Genomic DNA, 16,878 nt, shown 5'->3' on the forward strand with positions numbered 1-16,878 from the left:
GATTCTTCGACGGTCCCACCTATTGATAAAAAAGTAATGCTGTCGTGTGTGAGGTTGTACTTAGTGTATTTACTATTAAACGTTAGAGAGTGTATCTAAAACACTAACAGAAGTTTAATATACTCATATTTTATTCAGAGTAATAATGCTATACAGAAAACTGCTTCGTGTCTATATAAGCAATATGAAACATGACACTTGTGCTTGTAACTGTATACAGTTTGATTGGTTTTTCTGTAGCTGAAATGTAAAATAGTGATAAACTTTCTTCACAGCCTTAGTAGTAATCCTGGGTTTTAACGTTAGCGGTTAGGGGTCTAAATTATTTTGGAGGGGTCTAAATTATTCTGGGCTTCTAACTTCAGCACAGGCATAGATACGGACTATGGAAAGCCAAAATGGTTTCACCCTAACCCTAACCCTAAACACTAACCCTTTACCCTAAACGCTAACCCTAACCCTATAACCCTAACCCTAACTTAGTCCCTAAGGCCTAACCCTAACCCTATTTGGCTTTCCATAGTCCGTATCTATGCCTGTGCTGAAGTTAGAAGCCCAAAATAATTTACACCCCTAAAACCCAGGATAGCCTCTATGGGCTAAAATTTGTGGCTTTTAACGTTAGGCAAATGCAATAAAATTTGAAGTTTAAATTTTTTTTTTTTTGAAGTTCAAATTTTTTTTAAAGTTTAAAATGCAATAACCATAACACGTTAGAGTGTGTAGACCTATTCACAGCGTACACAGGACAGACTAGCCCGACCCTTCGTACGGCGTCTGTCTGGGCTGTGTATAGTTAAGGACAGACTGAGCTGGATTGCTAATAAAAGTTAACTCAGCAACATTTGTGTGCAAAAAATAAAGAAAAAAAATACAGCAAACAAACAAAGGACTGGAATTTACCTTCACAGTGAATCTTCATTCCATGAAGCAAAACTTAGCCAGTTCCAATATACACAATCACTGCATTGTGAAAAGAAAGCCACGCCCACAGGTAAGAATCAGGTGATCATAATTTCTGTATTTAACCCTAACTAGGCCGGGCTATTCAGGTAGATGATAGAGCCAGGGGGGCCTCCCAGGCCCCCCCTCCGGGTCTTGGCCGTCGACCGCGCGATCGCGACGAAAATTGGCACACACATTGCCTATGATGTAATCTAAAGTACCATGAAGTTAATTTTTCAAAAATTATCATTTACACTAAATTATGCTAATTTTATGCATAATGATGCATGAAATCAGACAATTTGGTATAAATCACTAAATAAAGCTCAAAACAGGCACATTTTTTGTGTAAATATTCTTTTTAGTGTCCTTAGCAAATGTAAAGAAAAAAATTGCGCAATCAGAAAAAATTTCCTAAGTATTTTATTATTTGTGAATTTCTTATGTATTTCTTTGTTTTTTCGACTTTATGTTTTCCATTGTTTTTTCGATGAAATTTGTCCCTGCCATTGTTCTGAACAAGAAAATGCGTTATTAATTGATTTAATCAATAAAAACCCAAAAATAATCATGCTTTTATGAAATTTGCCTGTAAACACAGTTTGCATTGAAATTGTACACAAATTCACGTTTTTGAGCAATTTTTGGTCTGACATGCACGTGCATATGTATGCGCAACTCCGGAACCGCACACCCGGGCATCGCAAATTTGGTGTCAAAAGATGCGGGAGACTCGAAAGAAAAAAGTCATGAAATGTCGCAGCGATAGCTTCTCGCGATAGCGATACATCGCACGAAACGTCGAGGGGGGGGCCTCGGAGCCCCCCCCCCCCCCCCCCCCCCCCCCCCGGCCTAGTTAGGGTTAAAGCTATGTTGTCCCTGCTGTGTTACCAGCAATATGGTGGTGACACAGCATCGTCATTCACTTCTGTCATAAACTTTGACAGAAGCAGTCAAAGTTGCCATTGCCAAATGAGGGAATTTGTTGCATGAAAGTCAAGCTCGATATATTTCAATGTTACTGTAAAACGAGGAATGTTCATGTGCATTTTAATTTCGCAAATTTTGCAAGAGCCAAGATTTGCGAAATTAGAATGCATGTGAAAATTCTTGTCTACACTATACACATTAGATGTTCGAGGCAACCTCGCGAAAATTTCATGCCACAAAAATATTGTGTTTTACAGTATCATATTCTGACATCGATGACTAATCTGGCTAAATTAACTCTTTCTCACTGCAAAGCTCATTAGAAATACTTCACCTTTATTGGAGTTACTGTGTGCTTAGAATGTAGTATAATTATTGGTAACCATGCTAATAATTGCTGATTTGCTTGACCAAGACTAGAGTTCATGCTTTAAACCCAGGCCAAATCTTGGGGTTCATGCTTGTGATGGTGTTATTTGAAATAGTGTCAACTGTTTCTTAATGAGCAATATTATTAATCCAGGTAAAAGTGACTGTTTTCATGCTCACTCACTCTGCTTGTGTGCATATCAATGCTTCCTTTCAGTCTCCAGCCGAGAAAGTGACTGAAGCGGTCAAAGTTGCCATTGACACTGGCTATCGGCACATTGACTGCGCTCATGTCTATGGTAATGAGGTTGCTGTTGGAGCTGCCATCAATGCCAAGTAGAGAAAACGTTATCACCAGGGAAGACTTATTTGTGACCAGCAAGGTGCGTAGCGTCTTTGACACTTGTTTTTTTTTTTTTTTTTTTTTTTTTTTTTTCCCCCCAAGAAGGTTTATGCATGCAAGAATGACTCTGGTGTCTGGGAATGGTGTTTACATTGAACTAAACGGAACTTCAAAGGGGGGGGGGGGGAGGGGAGGGGAAATGGGTTATTAGTTTGCCAACATTAGCAACAACAAAAAAAAAGTAGAAAATATGCATGACACCTTGATTATCTGCTCTACGGTGTGTAGTCAAGAGGGAAAATATCTGTTCCCCATATCTACCGCATCAGTTTAATCAGTAAATTATGATATGTATGGGTTTCAAAGTTAACAATGGTTTTTTGTTGTTGGTGGTGGTTTTGTTTGGTTTTTTTGCTTTTTGTTTGTTTGTTGTTTTTGGGGTTTTTTTTTTTTTTTTTTGCTGTTTTTGTTATGAGTGGTCAAGTACAGTCAACCTGAAAGAAATTAACCATTAAAACTTGCCATATCCCTGAGTTTGAAGAGGAAGTGTAAAGATATTTGGCATGTTAACTCTGTTCTTAGCACACCCATCTCTCTCTTTCTGGCCACAGCTCTGGAACACCATGCATCACCCGGACGATGTGAGGGGAGCTTGCGAGGAGACGCTGAAAAACCTCAACCTCTCCTACATCGATCTATACCTCATCCACTGGCCAATGGCCTACAAGGTCAGTTTACAAGTGATGTGTTCATTGCTGAATACAGACACACACACACATATACACACACACACACACACACACACACACTCACACACACACACACACACATATTGATTTGAGAGGCTTTCTCCTATTGTATAAAATCACTACCCTACAAGCATGACTGAATAAAGGCAGTCATTAGTACCCTGTACCCCAATAATGAATCTATGAAAATACACACACACACACACACACATGCACATGCACATGCACACACACACACACACACACACATGCAAATGCAAACAAGGACTGATGCATAAATATTATTGGAAAAAAACAAATTTGAATGTGTGTTTGTGTATGTGTATATATATCATGTATATATTTGTCCTATTATCTACTTACAGTCGCTAGTACAGAGAGTTCATAGGTGTAGCCAGGGAGTGAGGTATGTACACCTTGCTTTTTAAACGCAGGTTCATGAAGTATTCTTTGTTGTTGTTGTTGCTTTCTATGGCTTTAGTTTTATCCACAAGGCACTGAATGATTAATGGGTATTAAACACACATTGTGATACCTGCATGAATGATAGCTGTATAGATTACGAGATGTAGTTTTACCGTATCAAATTTGTGAAAGTTTTTATTATTGAAGGCTTAATCGTACTAGCTTTGACAAGATTAGTGTGTGTTGTCTTGTTTTCATTTTTTCATTATCTTCATCTAAATCTCATGCAGAGAGGGAAGGAGATGTTTCCCAAGGATGAGAATGGCAAATTTATCCCAGCAGATATTGACTACGTCGACACGTACCTGGTAAGTTTGATCAAGGTACATGTTATTAGAGGTGTGTGGAGGTTTGAGGTTACGTGCACTCTGATATTATTGTCAAAGTCTGATCATTTCTGCTGTAGTAAAAAGCTTTCATTTTATATATGATGTAATTGTGATTATGTTCTTGCATTTTAATCATCAAAATTTATGTCTTTATATATTTTGTACTCTATGTACAATGTATATTCAAAACTCTTTTTATATTTTCACCTGCAAGAGCATCTGTTCTCTTCTTTATTATTTCCTTCTTTCTGTATACCTCTGGTGAAATGTTATAAGTTTTTTTGTTTTGTTTTTTGTTTTTGCTTGCCTGCCATACTTTTTGTCCTTTTCCTTCTTATATACTTGCTCTTTCTCATTCTCTGTGTTTCCCATACAGTATTATTAGTAATTCTATGATCAGTTCATTCGCAAAATCGACAATGTTATCATTTATACATAATATGTCCTGTCTTGACTATTTTTTAAAATCTTTTGTAAGATCTACCTCAAGTCTGTAAATGCAGATTAAATTTATAAAGGTAATTGACTTTATATGGCTATATTTTTTTGACGCTGAAAAAAACAAAACAAAACCTTTAATCTTCCCTTCCATCATTTAGGCAATGGAGAAGCTGGTTGCTGATGGACTCTGCAAATCCATCGGCCTTTCAAACTTCTCCGCAAAAATGATCAAGAGAGTTCTGGAAAAGGCATCTGTTCCTCCTGCCAACCACCAGGTAACTGTCTCTGGCATTCTGTGCGCTTGCCCAACCCTCTTTCATGTCACATGCTTGACAGATTCCATGATTTCTGACTACCAGTATGACTTCTTCAATCTCCCTTTTGTTTGAATGTGTTTTTTCTGGTTTTAAAAAAAGAGTAAGCAAACAAAGATTAGAAACTGAACACAAGAAAGAGAGACATTTTTAGCCCAGTCTGAACTAAAAGAGGTATGAATGGGACTCCATGTCCGTTTCATCTGTGTTTATCTTGTTATCCCATCCAAGTACCAGACATGCACCTGTCACTAAGGAGTAGCTCAGAAATCACCCATCACTCTCCTTATCTTTCTCTGAGCATAGATTTTTTTCCAATATTTTTTTTCTTTTCCATTTAATTCATCGATACATTCCACGTGAACATATACATATGCACAACAAATATGCATAACATAACATTTCAGTCAAAGAATACAACAAACAGATTTGAATGATTTTTTTTTTTTTTACAAAAAAAAAAATTCTCCCTCCCCACAAATGTACATTTACTATTCATCAACCACTTTGATCATTTTGCTATCATAAGGATTATTGTATGATGTCATTGATGGTGATAATAAGCAAACGAATGCCATATTCCTTTTTGTATAATTGTAAGCAGAAACGCAAATTGAACAATGACAGAATCAATATCATAGAAAAACAGCATACTTGGTGTACACACATCAAAGGTTTGAACTTCATGCCCTTTTCCATTATATGAACACTTCGATGTAATCACCAGTTTGACTGACATTTGGCAATTCAAGATTTTGTTCCTTTTTTTTTTTGGGGGGGGGGTCAAATGTTGAAGAAATTGCATGATATGCAATTTTGTACTAGAGCTAACCTCAGGACTTTGTCACATTCTCATAAAAAGGTACCAAGGTTTGAATATGGCAAGGAATAATGAGAGCCTACATTTAGACTCTGCATTTGAAAAGGCATGTTATGTTTCCATTTTTTCAGTTGGCATTATTTCCAAGCTTTCAGAAACTATTTAGTACAGTCAATCTCTGTAATGAGTATAAAAGAGAATTTTCCAACTACTTTCATGTTACAATGAAATATCCCATGGGTTAGGTTTGTGGCTCCCATGGACAATTTTTATACAATGCATGATATTCACTCGCCTGTAGCTACTCATATCTAATATGCACTCAGGATGGATACATGCATTTGCATTTTATACACTTGGTAGAGATTGTATTCCCATAAAAAGATATTTACTGCCTCCTTCAAGAGCTAATGATCAATTAACCAAGAAGATCTGGTTAGGGCCAGTGCTTCAGCTGCAACTCAAAAGTAAATATGACCTCACCAAAAGATTTTGGCCTTACAGAGTTAACTTTAAAAAAAAAAAAAAAAAAAAAAAAGTGGACTCCAACATCTGTAGTACTTAATTTTCATGCTTACTCAGTGTATCAAGGTGTTTATTTTGATGTCACTTATCTTATACAACAGTACATGGTTATTGTCTTACTTGACATTCTATCTAGTTAAACCAAGTTGAGTATTGAACAGTTGAATCTACACCTTGTAGATGCAGGTAAAAAATGCATACATGTGCATATAAGTATACAGTGGTACAGGTACAGTTTACCATTGGGAGCAGTGATTTTAAAAATGTTTGAGTTATCACATTTATTGCATGTGTGTAGGTCAGTTGTATCACAAAACATCTTACCATATTAAAAAAAAATGCAATAAAGCCTAAAATATAAGGAGATATCACTATTTTTCTCAATAAATCATAACTGTAGGTGGTCTAGGTTCGAAACATTTTTATTATGACCATTGTTCACGTTTTGTATATTTAACAATTACTTAACATTGATTATACTGATTCAAATTTTTACATTGGTTGTTTGTATCCTAAACTCACATCTTAGAACTACTTTGAAGCACTAAGCTGGGTTTTTGTTGCATCTGCATCTGCAAATGGTGAATATTATGCCTTTGAATTGTCATTCAGAGGGTCTAAGCTCACGGGCCAGGGATTTATTCATCTAAAATAAAGTTCAAGAAACTTTGAATTTGACTTTGGGAATTGATTTTGTTGCAAAGTTTGAGTTTGAGGATGAAGCCAAGGCTCATAATACAATTATCTTTCCTTTTTCTATTCTTTCTTTTGCATATACTGGTGTGTTTGTTTTGCCACATCTGGCTGAATTGTTAGCTTCTCCAAAGGTGTTATAAATCAGTGAACTTTGGCGACTCTGATTACAGGATATTTCTGCATCTTTTATTGAGGTTTATGAAGGTACAGAAATAGGACATAGTTCAAAGCAACCAAAAAAAAAAAAAAGGTTTTGGAATGGAAACCTGCTGAATTTAAACAAAATTACAGATGATCTTTAAACTCCTCCTGTAGTCACCAGGAAAGATTAGACTCTGTTTCTAACATTGTAACAGCTCATAGGTACAATGAATTGTAGTGATTTCAGTTCTGCCGACTATTCCTGCCTGGAATATGAAAATGCTGGATTTAAACATGGGCAGGCAGAGCATTGCAGGGATAAAAGGACTTCTGCCATTGTCTGCGTGAAAGTAATGATTAATGGACTAAGAGGAGATGAAGAAATGAATGCTGACTTGTACGTGCTGGATTAGATATCTGGTTGTTTGAGGTGTGCTGATTAAAATCTGATCGATGGAAAGAAAAAAAAAAAAGGTTCTAAAAATTAAACCTTCCTTCTCTCAGGTGGAGCTGCACCCCTACCTTACCCAAGAGAAGCTGGTGAGTTTCTGCAAGGAGAACAAGATAACTGTGACAGCATACAGTCCTCTCGGCTCTCCGGACAGACCATGGTAAGTCCAAAGGGTTGGCATCGCGTAGCGATCTCTGCACTTTTATAACCTGGCTGTCCCCTAGCTGTCACCTTCCCTTGGCAAAATCCACCAGCCCTGCCCCCACCCACCAACCCCCTTCCCCCCCCCCCCAAAAAAAAAGAAGAAATCATATGGATACTCTACATTTAAACATGTTGATATGCACTAATGCAGACAATTCAAATGATTTGAATTGAATTGAACTGAATTCCCATATTGCTGTCTTCATTGGCATTTTGCATTGCGAGTCAACTCAAAGAGAACCAAATATCATGTTACCGAAGCCTATTCTGGTTTCTGCACTGAAATATTGCTATTTGTTCTACAGTTACAGTATAGTGTTTCCTATTCATGAGGAAATTACCATTTGTTCATGAGCTTTCATCATGTGAAGACCGAGTTCAGTATTACGTTCTTCATCTTGTGGTCAATATGGAAATAGATGTCCTTATTATACCCCCGCCAAACGAAGTTTGAAGGGGGTATATAGGAATCAGCAGGCGGTCGGGCGGTCCGTCGGTCGGTCTGGCGGTCGGGCGGTCGGTCCGTTGCAAATCTTGCGTCGCGAACTACTTCCTCAGTTTTCAACTGATTCCCATAAAACTTGGCACAGATGTGTGCCTTGGGTTGTAGATGTGCAAGACGTATTTTTTGACAGTACCCAAAAGTACGTTGCCATGGTAACGGCATATTATGGGCAAAAATGGGTACAAATCTTGCGTCGCGAACTCCTCCCACAGTTTTTGATCAATTTTTATGAAATTAGGTACAGATGTTCATCTGAATATGTTAATGTGCAAGACACATATTTCCGCAGTGGCAAAAAGTGCGTTGCCATGGTAACGGCATGTTATTGTTAAAATATAGGGCAAAATGCTTCATGGCAAAACTGCTTCATCAGTGTTCTTCCAATTCTCATGGAATTCATATTGAATGTTTGTCTTAGGATATAGGTCAGCATGACACATTTCTTGACAGTGACAAAAAGTATGTTGCCATGGTAACAGCTCACATATTATGAGCCAAAATGATGGAAAATTTTGTGTTGCAAACTACTTCCTCAGTTTTTGCCCAATTTCCATGAAACTTGGTACAGATGTGTGCCTTTGGTTGTAGATGTGCAAGACGCATTTTTTGACAGTATCCGAAAGTACGTTGCCATGGTAACGGCATATTAATGGCAGAAGATCAAGGAAAGATCTTGCGGATTTAACTACTTCCTCAGTTTTTTGACCAAAGCTTATGAAATGTGGCACACACCTTGATCTTGGTGGGAAGATGTGGATGACATATTTTTCGGACGTGTCGGAAGCTGCGTTGCCATGGTAACGGCATATAAATGGCAGAAGATCAAGGAAAGATCTTGCGGATTGAACTACTTCCTCTGTATTCGACTGAAGCTCATGAAATGTGGCACACACTTTGGTCTTGGTGGGAAGATGTGCAAGACATATTTTTTGGACGTGTCGGAAGCTGCGTTGCCATGGTAACGGCATTTAAATGGCAGAAGATCAAGGAAAGATCATTCCTTGGGTAAGACTGTCGTCACGGGGCGGGGGTATTAATCACCTTCAGTGATATTTCTAGTTTTTCATTACCTCCAACTGCCGGGGATAGAAAATTGTTTTTCATGCATCGTTTACATGTGTTGTATAGGAAGATGTAGTGCAGGGTCATGGCTCATGAGTGAGATGTGTAATTAACCATTGCATTGCATGCGATTACACTGTATTAGTTCTCTTTCCATTCATCTAGAACCAGTGTTTAGAAATCTAAAGTTTAAAGAGATTGTCTTCAAAAAAGGCAGTCATCCCCCATGATGAAAATGTCCTGGTGTTGTGTGAGCGGTAAATTCAAGGCATTGCATACATTGATAATCTGTGTCATCTCTCATAAGAATTAATTCCAGTCTTAGTGTACATAGTGCAAGAGAAGAGTTGAAGAATAAAAAGTCCAAGATAGGGGTGATCATTTTTCCCGCATACCGGGTTTCTATCCATTTCTTGAATGACACAGGGTGAAGGACGATGATCCGAACCTGATGCAAGACCCCGTCGTCAAGGACATCGCCAAGAAGCGGGGCAAGAGTGAGGCCCAGATTCTCATCCGCTTTGCCCTGGACCGCGGCATCATCTGCATCCCGAAGAGCGTTACTCCGGCCTACATCCAGGCCAACTTTGAGGTGAGCCATATAGAGGGGTGCTCTCTAGCACGCATGTTCTGATATGGGGGAACCTCATTATAATGGGGTCCTCAAATGCATGACAGTTATAGGGCTTCATTGTGCAGTCTATACCGATAATGGCAATTATTTGTATATTGCATTAATATATTCAAAATGTTTTCTGCTACAAGGCAGTAAAATAGAAAAGAAATAATATAAGGTAGATAAATTATGTTATCATCTAGATTTTCATGCCTCCTCCACGAAGTAGTGCTGTAGGCATTATGTTTTCGGGTTGTCCGTCCTTCCGTCCGTCCGTCCGTCCGTAATCAATTTTATGGACAGCGTAACTTAAAATCCTTTTGAGGTATCCTAATGAAACTTGGCATGTATGTGTATAAGGGGGTGAAGTTGTGCCTATCAACTTTTGGGTGCACATGCTCAAGGTCAAAGGTCAAAAGGTCCAAGGTCAAATGCTCAAAATTTCACTATTTCCCCCATATCTATGCAATGCCTGAATCCTCCATATCTTTGAAGTGGCTCATGTTGTCTTGAAACTTAGTACATACAATGTATTTATGCATGTTCCGCCTCACAGTGATTCTCTTGTGAATTGTAGGGTCATGGGGTCAAAGGTCAAGGGTCATAAAGGCCATGTGAAAATGGTAACAGTGTCCTATTCAATACAGAAATTGCACTTTTCTCCATACCTTCAAAGTTACTCAAAGCATAACAAAGGGTCAATAAAGTCAAGTAAATGCCCTAAAATCCCCAAATACATGCTCTCCCATTTATCCAATTAAACCTAGGTCAAGGGAGGTGAACATTGAACACATTTTGTGACAAACATGTCATTATGATATTTTGCCAGTTATGTGAAACTGTCATCACACATTGCCCGCATGCACTACAGACCTACTAGGAGAATCATGCATTATGGCGGAGGCATACCAGTCGCCATGGCGACATTTCTAGTTTGGTAATGTCATCTTCTCTGTCTACATTTCTCCAATTCTCCCATTGATTTAATAACAGGCTTTGAACTTTGAACTCGGTCCAGACGACATGAAGCAATTGATGGACCTGAACACTGGCTACAGGGGCTGTGGACTGGAATGGTAAGTCAACCTTTTAACCCATTAAGGATGGGCTGATTTTGCTAGAACAAGCATTTCCCAAAGACACTTGCCCAAGTATACTCGGGACTTGTCCTCTTTGAGCAAGTTCACTGTAGCATTGATCACCCATCAGTTCGGTACTTGGGGTTTTTAGTACAAACAGGATATGGGTGTTGGAGATCTCTGTTAAGTCAATACTTGCCGTTATTATTCTTCATGCAGCATATTTCATCTGCGCTGTGACGCTCGGAGCACCTTGCAACATATGCGCAACAGTCATGGTGCGAGTTTGTATAGAATGCCAGGATGAAAATCAAGTCAATCATGCACATGTTTTCTCCTGAGCAAGTGGGAGATACTGATTACATGTCACAAGGAACTTCTCTTACTGATAGTAAACCCTTATCCATAGCTAATGGCCAGTCACAGGAGCAATTTCACTCATACACAGACATCACATTTTCCCCTTCGTTTGACTGAATCTGATTGACAATTGCTTGCACGATAGATCAATAACAGTAGTTTGCCGTATTCACAAAGCTGATAGATTGTGGAAAACACAAAGTGTTTATGTGGTCTCATAATCAAAACTGGACTGCAGTAGTAGATGATACGGTGACCTCTCCACAAAAGCGAGAATGAAGAGCGAGTTTGTTGCTCAGAAAATGCTTTGAATAAAGTTCTATGTTATACTTCTCTTTAGATTTTAAGTATGTTCTGGAATCGGGTCACTTAATCCATGGAGGGCAAATGTTTTGACTCACCACCTGCAAGCTTTGATGAGTTTGCTAGGATGTTGTGGAATGACAATTATGTACTTACATAGAAAGTAATCAGCCTCCACTGAGATCCATTGTGAAGATTTGTGTACTTATAGGCTCTCCAGTCATAGTGAGAATGCAGTCCACTCTAAGTGAGGTGGCTTCTTTTAAGTGTGAGCAATGTTGTCTCAGAAGGTCTTGCCATGGATATGACCCAGGCATTCCCAGGTCCCCATTCAAACCCTTGCATCAAGAGGAGGGATACAGTAAGTGGAACATTTTGTTCAGGGTGCATGCACCAAACAAGATTTGAACCCGAAATCTCCCTGATGCCAAGTCCGAAGAGTATTCTACTATACCACAGCACTAGTGATGATGAAAGACAAAGTAAACCAATTCTTTTTCATTTTATTTCTGTCTGCAGGGTCTCTCACCGCCAGCATCCATTCAGTGGAGAGGAGAGAGATGAGGAATAGCTGGAGTGGTAGATCAGCTGAGGATGACGGGGTGTGGTCTACCTCCACCAATATCAGGAGTCTTTTTTTTTTTTTTTTTGCATGTGGCAAACTTGTCGTATCTCATTTTTGCGTTTTTGTTTCTTTCTCCCGCAAACTCTCCCTTTTTTTTTTGTATAGGTGATAATTGTGCATCACTGACATGAAATGAATTGCAGCTTATCTTTCAAAATGGGTGTATGTATTTCAAAGGGCCAGCATGTTTTGTTTGTGTCATTATTTTCTTTGCCCTCACACTATTGAACCAGTTAAGAAAAGTTTGTTTTTGGTTGGGTTTTTTTTTTTTTTGCATTCTATCATTTCTTATCTTGACTCCCAAATGGTTCATGAAACAAAAGATGCAAATGACGTTGTGGAGATAGGATGCATATGATGCTGATTTCTGCAATTTGGTTGTCATTTTAACAGTTTACTTCATACATGTACTACAGTATTTGAACCAGGGTTTACAGTAACACATTAAAGGGATGGTACAGTATTGGTGGAGAAAAAAAAATTGGGCTTTAACTTTTTTGCGAGATATCAAGAAAACACTTATGAAATAGCGCAGAGCATACCATTTTAAGATGAATTCAAAGTTTATTTGTTAAAAATCGGGTTTGGAATAGCTGAAACATCCAAAAACAAATTAGAACAAAACGATCGTAATGAAATGTGGGTCCCACAAGTTATTAGGATTGCTCCGTTTTGGATATCTCGGCCATTTAAAAACTTATTTTCATCAAAATAAACATTAAATCCCTCTTGGAATTACATGCTCTTTCATATTTCATAAGAGGTTTCTCACTATCTCACCAAAAATGATAAAAACCTGAAGTTAAGGCTCAACAAAAACTATACAATCCCTTTAAGGTAGGACGCACAATGTAAGGCACTGAGGTTGGTTTTTGCACACATTTTTACTCTGCAAAAGTTGTTTGTTTGTAGTCTGTTCTTTTTATCGTTCATGGTTCTGCTTTGGCACCGTGTTCCAGGATCTATAGCTTCAAGTGCTCCTGTGTGTGTGAATCTTAGAGGTGCTTCTCTTATCTGCTATCCAGTATTCGTTTCTTGTCCATTTCCAAATAACTGGGATCTCTTTGTCACTTGTAAGACCAAGATTTATCACAGATGGTTTGGAGAGAATTTGTGCTATGGTAGAGGCTATCGGGTAAATTCAGTATGATAGCACATGTTTGAATGTGAATAGTATCAACTATTCAAGAAAGGAAAAAAAAAAACAACTACGGGTAGTGCTAAAGTTACACAAGGAAAGCCCGTGCATTATTTAACGTATCTTTGTTTCACATGCTCTGTAGCACAATCTTCACAAATATGCAAAGGTGGTTTGATATGTACAGACATGTATACTGTATTTTCAGACATATACATGTAATATACTGGTGTGCATCAACCCATATATGATGTTGATGTAGTATTTTAGCAATAACTATTACATCAACCCATATATGATGTTGATGTAGTATTTTAGCAATAACTATTACTTAGCAAGATTTGAAGGATGTGAGTGTATCCACCCTTCATATTTCAACCTCTCTACACTTCATTTCTGTGAAAGGAAATAAAAGGGAATAATTTTGCTGAAACATGAATTGATTTGAAAGCACAGTGTCTCTAGCACAAACATAACACACGCATACACACTGGGAATTGTTTCTTCTCGTTAATGACAAGTAGAGTAACATCCATGTTCATGTATTTGGAGGATTTGCAGGATGTGTTTTGGACCCCTACGACCACTCTTGGCCAATAGAACTGTAAATTTTGGATGTCGGCGTGGTGGAAAAGGGCGGGCCTGACCATGTGTAACAGATGACAGAACCCTCTTCATGATTGTAATTGGTGGAATCATATGAAGCATTTTTTTTTTTTTTTTTTAACAGAGATTAGGTCACTCCATGTTTAAAAATGTCTTTCAGTCTTTCTTTTCTCATGTTAATTGCTTCCCTCTGGCAGAATAACTAGGCAATTACAGTATGACCAGGGGTGCTATGATTTTGTATTGAAAGTGGGGAGTACCCTGGGGAGAAAGAGATAAAGATGAAGTAACAGATTGCTGAAGGGTTGTTAAAGCAGTTATGGCCACATGCCTGCCAGAGTCATCGACCATGTCATCATTCAGTAGTCGTCTCAAGCCCCGTTTTTTAACAGAGCCTTGCAAACTAGAGTTACCACAGCAATGTCCAGGTAATGTCAGGGTAATCCTTATTCACCCTGCCTTTAAAAATGGTCTCGGCAAAATGTTGCTTGGACATTGTCCCAGTAACTTTTGCCAAATCTAACCCTAGCATTACCCCGACATTACTGCCACACTACCATGGCAACCCTTCTACTAGAATGCAACTGCAGTAACATGCCTTTGTTATTCTCAATCTGCATGTGCAAAATTGCAGACAGAAAATGATTGTCATGCTATGCATTGATCGCGTGCATGGATTGTAACTGCAGAGATCAGTGATTGTGTGTGCACAATCTAGATCAATAGGCGATGCTGGCCGGTGGGTGTGGTAGTCTCATCAATGGACACACCCCCCTTTGTTGAAACCTACCCAAGTAAGCTTTCCGGTGTGTGTTTGTTAAAACGGTACCCCTTGCTCTCCCCTGCGGTTTTATAGAAATTTTAGAGGAATTTTGTTCTGCGGACGTTGTCGCGACGTTGCTGCGGTAAGGTCTCTTAAAACAGGGCTTTGAGTCGTATGAACCGGACAGTACAATGTATGTGAATCCCCCCAAGTATTGTGTGTGTGGAAAATCACTTCTGTCGTAATTGCCCACGTTAAGTCTCCTACAGCGCAAGTTCTGCTGATGTTTGGTGTTTTCAGACACTAAAAAAACTACAAGACACCATGGATATTACTGTAACCTGGTAACTGCCTGCAACATCTTGTTATTCCAAGTGAAATAAAGCATGGAGCAATCATAATTGAAATCGGTTGTGTACCTTTTCTTCCTTCTTCCCAGTAGTAAGAGTTGTCTTCCATATTCACAAATAACTGTTTGCGAAATTGCAAACATGGGATGTACATGTACAATGTATGTATATGAACCTCTGGCGCCAAATTAGGGATTAAAGTTAGCTTGAATTCGAACTGGTTGAAGCACTCTAAAAATCAAAATACAATTCCATGCCATAATCATACTGATTTGAATAAGTACAGTAAATTTAAACATGCAATAATAAAAATCTCTTCAAAATTGGATGCAAAATAAGAAACTTATGGAATCATTAAAAATTCACTTGTTTTTTTTACCTAATACAAATGTAATGATATTTGTCACAACCACGCATGGCAATGTGCGTAGATGAAGTTATCACCGCGCAGCTATCTCTTTAGTCTAAGATGTAATGATATATATCGATTTGTGTGTGTGTGTGTGTGTGTGTGTGTATTATATATATAATATATACATGTATATATGATGTTTTATAGTTGATGATTAAGCACTTACAAACTTCACTCATAGAAATTATTGCTTGTGCTTGTTGCAACACATCAGAAATTTGATGCATAGGGATATGTGTTATGTTTTATTTCAAATCAGCAAGTTAAAGTTATTTAAGACGAGTGCAGGTTAGTGGCGACTTGTGAGACTGCATATTTAGCAGAGGGCCTGTCCACAACCAATCAAGTCTTATCATTACCGTGGCAGCCTGGCATGTTATACAACTTGCAAGACAGTATGAGACAGAACACACCTCACACAAAGCACACGACTAGGCACCTGAACACAAAGCTTAAGGCTGGGCAGCTCAACACTCCATGCTGCAAAGAAAGAAAGAGTGCACATTCTCATTATGGTTGTCATAGTGTATGTTTGCTTTATTACATCATACATACAGTTCAGTGGCAAGCATTTCAAAGGACTTTTACATGGCACTCTGTAATGTTAAAAACAGTACCATTTTTAAACATTATACAATCTGGCAAAACTTCCCTAAGATGCCAAATTAACCCGTTGAAGACGAACTCCTGGAATACTTGGACAGGTATCTATGGGAAATGCATGTTACAGCAAAATCAGTCCACCCTCAACGGGTTAATGTGGCCTCGTCAAGGGTTGAAAAGTGCCAATTAGTGTCTTTGATTCATGGGCAATGGATGGTCCTATCCATTGAGCCCCCCCCCCCCCCCCCTCCACCACCAAAAAAAGTAACTACGATGAAATTGAATAAACATTGCAGAAGGGAATGCATTGCTATTACACAGACTACTACATGATAACTTCTTCAACTATTGCATGAAGAAACACTACGAAAACGTTGGTCAATGCACTATTTCAGAGGGACATTCATATACAGTGCACTCCTGCTATAACGAACACGGTTATCACGAAATTCCGGTTACAACGAAATACAAATTCAGGCCGCAATGTTACCCACACTATGTACTTTTACTGTTTATTTGTTCGGATACAACAAAATCTCGATATAACGAAAGAAAACTGCCGGTCCCGAGAACTTCGTTATAATGGGAGTCCACTGTATCTTCAGTTTACACTGGCAATTGACTACGTCAGAAAGTGTTAGTATTAGCTGATACATAAGGGTACTTCATAATACTGGTCGAACAACAATTTTGCGATTCACAGTGAGGGTTTAGAATGTATACTGGCTCAAAAC

The 16,878-nt window shown here is 38.5% G+C and overlaps 1 protein-coding gene across 1 annotated transcript; it reads left to right on the forward strand.

Moving 5' to 3' along the window:
• The first annotated feature begins 2,465 nt into the window (after nt 1-2,465).
• LOC140242050 (aldo-keto reductase family 1 member B1-like) lies at nt 2,466-15,186 on the forward strand. Its single transcript, XM_072321802.1, has 8 exons — nt 2,466-2,627; nt 3,199-3,315; nt 4,032-4,109; nt 4,730-4,846; nt 7,572-7,678; nt 9,716-9,881; nt 10,899-10,981; nt 12,167-15,186. The coding sequence occupies exons 1-8, from the start codon at nt 2,535-2,537 to the stop codon at nt 12,216-12,218; spliced, it is 813 nt and encodes a 270-aa protein (XP_072177903.1). The 5' UTR covers nt 2,466-2,534; the 3' UTR covers nt 12,219-15,186.
• The last annotated feature ends 1,692 nt before the right edge of the window (nt 15,187-16,878 follow it).

Source organism: Diadema setosum, chromosome 18, assembly GCF_964275005.1.
Source record: "Diadema setosum chromosome 18, eeDiaSeto1, whole genome shotgun sequence".
NCBI classification, from domain to species: Eukaryota; Metazoa; Echinodermata; class Echinoidea; order Diadematoida; family Diadematidae; genus Diadema; species Diadema setosum.